This window comes from Lithobates pipiens, unplaced genomic scaffold (genome assembly GCF_037356315.1).
Source record: "Lithobates pipiens isolate NorthernLeopardFrog02 unplaced genomic scaffold, aLitPip1_a1.2 Scaffold_27, whole genome shotgun sequence".
NCBI classification, from domain to species: domain Eukaryota; kingdom Metazoa; phylum Chordata; class Amphibia; order Anura; family Ranidae; genus Lithobates; species Lithobates pipiens.
The window spans coordinates 18,730,380-18,736,688 of NW_027507788.1; the positions used below are offsets into that span (position 1 = coordinate 18,730,380).

Consider the following 6,309-nt stretch of genomic DNA (forward strand, 5'->3'; position numbering starts at 1 on the left):
AAAAAATAAAAAAAAATAAGTGTTTTGATTTGTTAATCTGGTTATTTTGTTTTGTTAAATTTTGTTGATTCATTCAATTCTTATTTTTTCAAATTTACCGTTTTTTTTTTTCTCCGGATTCAAAACATTTCACTCGATAAATTTCCAATCGGTCGAATCAAAAACTTTAGTTTTTTTTTTTTATTCAAATGTAGCAAAGTGAAAAAAAAAAAAAATCTTCATCAGAATGATTACAATGACTCTTTAAAATCACCTTTGGCTGAACTAAAACAGCAATTATTTCCAAATGGTACTATAATAACAACACACAGACTTTGATTTCAGAAATAAGTGTACAGTTAGAATTCGACCGGCGTTCAGGCTGGGTTCACACTGCTGCGGGGGGAGATCCGGATGTGATTCGCACCGCAAATCACATCCGATCTCCGTAGCGCTGCGAGTTCAGCCATACAGATAGTATGGCTGAACTCGCAGCGGTCCCGCAGCAAACTCGCATTAGACCCTTTTTTTCGTCCGCAACAGAATCGGATCGCATGGGCGTTCACACCATGCGATCCGATTCCTGTGCGAGTCTGCAGATCGCACTGCGATATGCGGACGGATCTGGGGGTGTCATTAACATATCATTGACACTCCCAGCCGTTCGCATAGGGCAGTGTGAACTGCCGGCGGGAGTCGTGCGATGCGGGAAAACGCTGCGGATTCGCGGCGTTCCCGCATCGCAGCGGTGTGAACCCGGCCTCAATGTAAAATTCAATCCAAAATTTCGGACAAATTTTGTTTCGTCATTGGGAGCAGTCGGTAAAATTGGCTTATATTGAAATTTGGGTATATTCGGATATATCCGCATCTCCCAAATAACGAAAATTCTCCTGAATATTAATTCGGAATGAAACGAACCGCACATGTCTAACTGTCACCGGTGTAGTACAGTGTCATGCTATGTATAATATATATATATATTTTATTTTTTTTCAACCACTTCCGGACCGCCGTAAGGCGATATACGTCCTAAATTCGAAGGGGAATATTGTTGTTATGGCAGCAGCTAGCTACCATAACCCCCGGTATCTTCTTCTTCAGCCGGCGGTCCGGTTTCCAATAAGAGTGGTCTCTGCGGCGGATTCGCCGCGAGATCCGGTGACGGGAGAGGAGCCTCCCACCGTGCTCTGGTGCCCTCCGCTGCTTACCAGAGCTGTCGGCAGCGACGGAGGCGATCGGATCTTCACCCTCGCTGGGCATGGAGATGAGTGAGGGGAAGATGGCCCCCCACCTGCCTCCATAACAATGCAGGGCGGAAGCGATGTCAAAACGTCACTTCCGCCCATAGCTCTTAAAAGGGCCATTTATTTTTATTTTATTTTTTTCAATTAAATTTTTTTTTTTATTGCATTTTTGTGTAAATATGATATTTAAGGTCTTTTAAGCGGTCCGATCATGCTTTTTTTTTCTATTACAAGGGATGTTTACATTATTGTAATAGGAATAAAAGTGACACATTTATTTTTATTTTTTTAAACAGTGTAAAAATAAAAAGGTAAAATAAATAAGAAAAAAATATGTATTTTTTTTGCGCCCTGTCCCGCGTGCAGAAGCGAACGCATACGTGAGTAGCGCCCGCATATGAAAACGGTGTTCAAACCACACATGTGAGGTATCTCCGCGATCGGTAGAGCGAGAGCAATAATTCTAGCCCTAGACCCCCTCTGTAACTCTAAACCTGCAACCTGTAGAATTTTTTAAATGTCGCCCATGGAGATTTTTAAGGGTAAAACTTTGTTGCCATTCCACGAGCGGGGAGCAATTTTGAAGCATCACATGTTGGGTATCAATCTACTCGGTGTAACATCATCTTTCACGATATAAATAAAAATTGGGCTAACTTTACTGTTGTCTTATTTTTTGATTTAAAAAAAAGTGTATTTTTTCCCCCAAAAAAATGCACTTATAAGACCGCTGCACAAATACAGCGTGACAGAAAGTATTGCAACGACCGCCATTTTATTCTCTAGGGTGTTAGAAAAAAAAATGTATAATGTTTGGGGGTTCTGAGTAATTTTCTAGCAAAAAAAAAATGTTTTTAACTTGTAAACTACTACTCTGGGAAAGTCACCAGGATTTTTTTTTACACACTATGATTGCTTATAGCAAGCAAGCATTTTACTGAATGAAAAACAGAAAATGGTTTCATACTTCCTGTAATTTTTATTTTCCTGGTGCCTATCCATGGCAACCTACCTGTGACAAGCTCCGCCTTGGCTCCTCCCTCGGGAGAAGTCAAGGATTAGTGCACTCAGCACATAATAGTACACAATGGGTGGCATAAATGAACGCCATCCATTGGTCGCAACGGTCACGTGATCTGCCGTCCCATTGATCACACGGTACCGGCCAGTACACCGATCGGTCATCCGCTGTGTCGGGTGAACCCATCAAGTGACAGATTGCGCCACATCGTGGCCCACCTGAGGACATCGTATGAAGTCCACCGGTGAATGACGGCCTGGGCAGAAACTGGTTAAAATGCATTCTAAAACGCATGGCATAGAGAGGAGTTGAAAGGGAGTGAGGAGGCGACGCAAAATTTTCACACTGCCGGTCAAACACCCTCTGTAAAGCGATCTGCTGCTCGTCACACTTCAAAGGGGCCAAAGCAAGTGTAAAGGAAAGGAACAATTGGCCAGGCTAGAAAGGCTGCTGCAATGGCCACCATACTTTAGGTCAAAAATAACTTTATTACCAGCTAAACACCCAGGACGGACCTGGCAGGAGGAGGTCACATTCTTTCATATCTTTTGAGAAAGTCCTTTTCATATACAAACTGAGCCCCAGCGGGTTATCCACCCCTCCCCCCCATGTAACACAAATGTATACGGGCCATATTGTCCATGACACAATTCCCAAAGGTCAGGGGTCCCTTCACCACCCAAATATACTCATCCCCACCCCCGACTCTCCAGGCTGATGAGATAATTACAGCTTCAAAATAACAACTAAAAAAGGCAAAACTTTTTTTTCCATGTCGGATAGAGTAAAGGAGATTTATAACTGTCAGTTTTGCCCATTGGGGAGAGTTCCCTTCACTTCCTGTCCCACAGTCAAAACAGGACGCAAGAGGAAATCCCTCCAAAGTGAGGGAACCCCTGGTTGCCACCAGAACCAGTGTCCCCAATAGGGAGATTTACCTTCATGTCCTGTTTCATAGACAGACCAGGAAGTGAGAGGAAACCCCTGGTTGACAAGAGAACTAATGTCCTCATTAGGGAGATTTCCCTAGACTTCCTGTCCTATAGCTGAAACAGGAAGTGAGAGGAAACCCCTGGTTGTCATCAGAACCAATGTCCACATTAAGGAGGTTTCCCTACACTTCCTGTCCCAAAGCTAAAACAGGATGTGAGAGGAAATCCCGCCAAAGTAAGGGAAGCCCTGGTTGTCACCAGAACTAGTGTCCCCAATAGGGAGATTTACCTTCATGTCCTGTTTCATAGGCAAAACAGGAAGTGAGAGGCAACCCCTGGTTGACAATAGAACTAATGTCCTCATTAGGGAGATTTTCCTAGACTTCCTGTCCTATAGCTGAAACAGGACGCAAGAGGAAATCCCTCTAAAGTGAGGGAACCCCTGGTTGTCACCAGAACTAGTGTCCCCATCAGGGAGATTTACCTTCATGTCAGCTCTAAGGAGCAGGGCCTTCTGATCTCTCCTGTATTGAATTGTACTGCAAGTATACTGTCTGCCCTCATGTTGTAAAGCGCTGTGCAAACCGTGGGTGCTGTATAATAATAATAATAATAATGTCCTGTTTCATAGCCAAAACAGGAAGTGAGAGGAAACCCATGGTTGTCACCAGAAATAGTGTCCCCATCAGGGAGATTTTCCTGCACTTCCTGTCATTGGTTGAAACAGGAAGTGAGAGAGAACCCCTGGTTGTCACCAGAACTAGTGTCCCCATCAGGGAGATTTCCCTGCACTTCCTGTCTTATAGCTGAAACAGGAAGTGATAGGAAACCCCTGGTTGTCACCAGAACTAGTGTCCACATTAAGGAGGTGTCCCTAGACTTCCTGTACCAAAGCTAAAACAGGATGCAAGAGGAAATCTCTCCAAAGTGAGGGAACCCCTGGTTGCCACCAGAACTAGTGTCCCTATCAGGGAGATTTACCTTCACGTCCTGATTCATAGGCAAAACTGGAAGTGAGAGGAAACCCCTATTTGTCAATAGAACTAATGTCCTCATTAGGGAGATTTCCCTGCACTTCCTGTCCTATAGCTGAAACAGGACGCAAGAGTAAATCCCTCTAAAGTGAGGGAACCCCTGGTTGTCACCAGAACTAGTGTCCCCATCAGGGAGATTTACCTTCATGTCAGCTCTAAGGAGCAGGGCCTTCTGATCTCTCCTGTATTGAATTGTACTGCAAGTATACTGTCTGCCCTCATGTTGTAACGCGCTGTGCAAACCGTGGGTGCTGTATAATAATAATAATAATAATGTCCTGTTTCATAGCCAAAACAGGAAGTGAGAGGAAACCCCTGGTTGTCACTAGAAATAGTGTCCCCATCAGGGAGATTTTCCTGCACTTCCTGTCCTATGGTTGAAACAGGAAGTGAGAGAGAACCCCTGGTTGTCACCAGAACTAGTGTCCCCATCAGGGAGATTCCCCTGCACTTCCTGTCTTATAGCTGAAACAGGAAGTGATAGGAAACCCCTGGTTGTCACCAGAACTAGTGTCCCCATCAGGGAGAATTCCCTGCACTTCCTGTCCTAGAGCCAAAACAGGAAGAGAGAGGAAATGCCTGGTGCCTTTAGCAATTAACATTTTAATGCACAAAATCCTACGCAAGGCACGGCGGGTGTGTCGGGTAGAATCGTACGCTCCCCCGCGTGTTTCCAGAACACAGACGCGATTGGAGATTCGTTGTTAATTGCAAATCCCAAACGCAGCCAAGAAACGCGCTAGAACGCCTCCCACAAATATTCTCACCAATGATTTACACAGGTTGGAATGGAGGGCGTGTCCTTTGTGTAAAAAGGTGCAAAAAAAAAAAAAAAAAATTGTGAAAAAAAAAAAAGTGGGGTAATGGGACCCAAATGTGTCTCTAGACACCGCCCAGAAGCCCCTAGCCAATAAGGCATTAAGTACAGTGCTGCGGGCCCTGTGATTGGTCATATCGGTGCAGCCACTGACAGCTCCCCTCTGACCACACACTGCCACCGTGCTGACCTTCTGCACCGTCACGTGACGCTGAGCTGACAGCTCCGGGCCCCGCCCCGCAATCTGCCAAGGGTGGGCGTGGCTCCGCCTGGCGATGACGTCTGTCTTTGTTCTGTGGCTGCGCGCGGCCACTCGTTTTTTTTCTTTCTTTCTTTTTTTTTTTGGCGCGCACCTCGTGCACGCGCGCCGATACAAGTTCCAAGCCATCCTCGACATGAAATAAGAGTGTACATAAATAAATGTTGTGGCCCAATTAAAGTAAAAATAAACAGCCCGACCGCTCTCTTTTTGTGTGTAGCTATTTTGAGCGCGGAGCCCGCCCGCATCCAATTATAAAACCAGTATCCTGTGCTTTATATAAAAGCAGTTTTGATGACAAGAAGGTCGTTGGATATTACAGAAAGCTTTGTGTCATCCGCTGTCACCCCGAGTCGCTAAAACACCACAGCCCAGTGATCTTATTGTGCCCGCCCGCGTAGCCATGGTACCATGGAAAACAAAGTCCCACTTTTCGTTTTTAGGGCCCGACCGTAGCAATATCACTGAGCTATTCCTTCGCTTCAAAATCGGGGAAACCCGCACACTGTGACCACTAATTCCACCCGGGAGATGCGTAGAAGGAATAAAGTTGGATTTGTAGCCCGAAACGTGTGCAAAAAGAGGGCATGATGAAAAAAAAAAATTCGGCCCGCCCGCGTCACTTCGCGTCCCGCAAGAATGACAAGTGTGAGTGTGTGTGTCCGGGGCCCGCCCGCCTCCTATTTCCTCAGCTCCTCGGGCCCGCCCGCTCTGCTCTCGGCGCTGCGCTTTGCCAAACCCTCCCGCTGTGGTGTGTGTCGGGCCCGCCCGCCCCTCTCCTCTCCGTCCCAGGCGCGCTCCCGGTGCTCGGTGCGGTGCGGTGTGAGAGAGCGAGAGAGAGCCGCCGTGTGAGTGAGGTGCCTCTTCTTCTCCCCGCCTCCCTCCTCACGTGTCCCGGCGGCGGTGCAGGAGAGGCAGGGAAGGGATCTCCTCACATGACCCGTGTGTTTGTCCCCGTGATCAGATCCGCCGGGCCTCCCGCCTCCTCCTCCCCCCCTTCTCCTCCTCCCCCCCCCCGGG

General features: G+C 46.8%; 1 protein-coding gene across 2 annotated transcripts in view; it reads left to right on the plus strand.

Annotated features, from left to right (window-relative positions):
* Positions 1-5,990: 5,990 nt before the first annotated feature.
* Positions 5,991-6,309, plus strand: part of LOC143933611 (upstream stimulatory factor 2-like) — a 42,744-nt gene continuing 42,425 nt past the window's right edge. The window contains exon 1 of one of the 2 annotated variants that reach the window (XM_077456559.1): positions 5,991-6,309. This exon is cut by the window's right edge and continues 97 nt beyond it. In XM_077456559.1, coding sequence (XP_077312685.1) covers positions 6,225-6,309 — 85 coding nt within the window. In that variant the 5' untranslated portion in view covers positions 5,991-6,224. The other variant, XM_077456560.1, reaches the window with a different exon arrangement.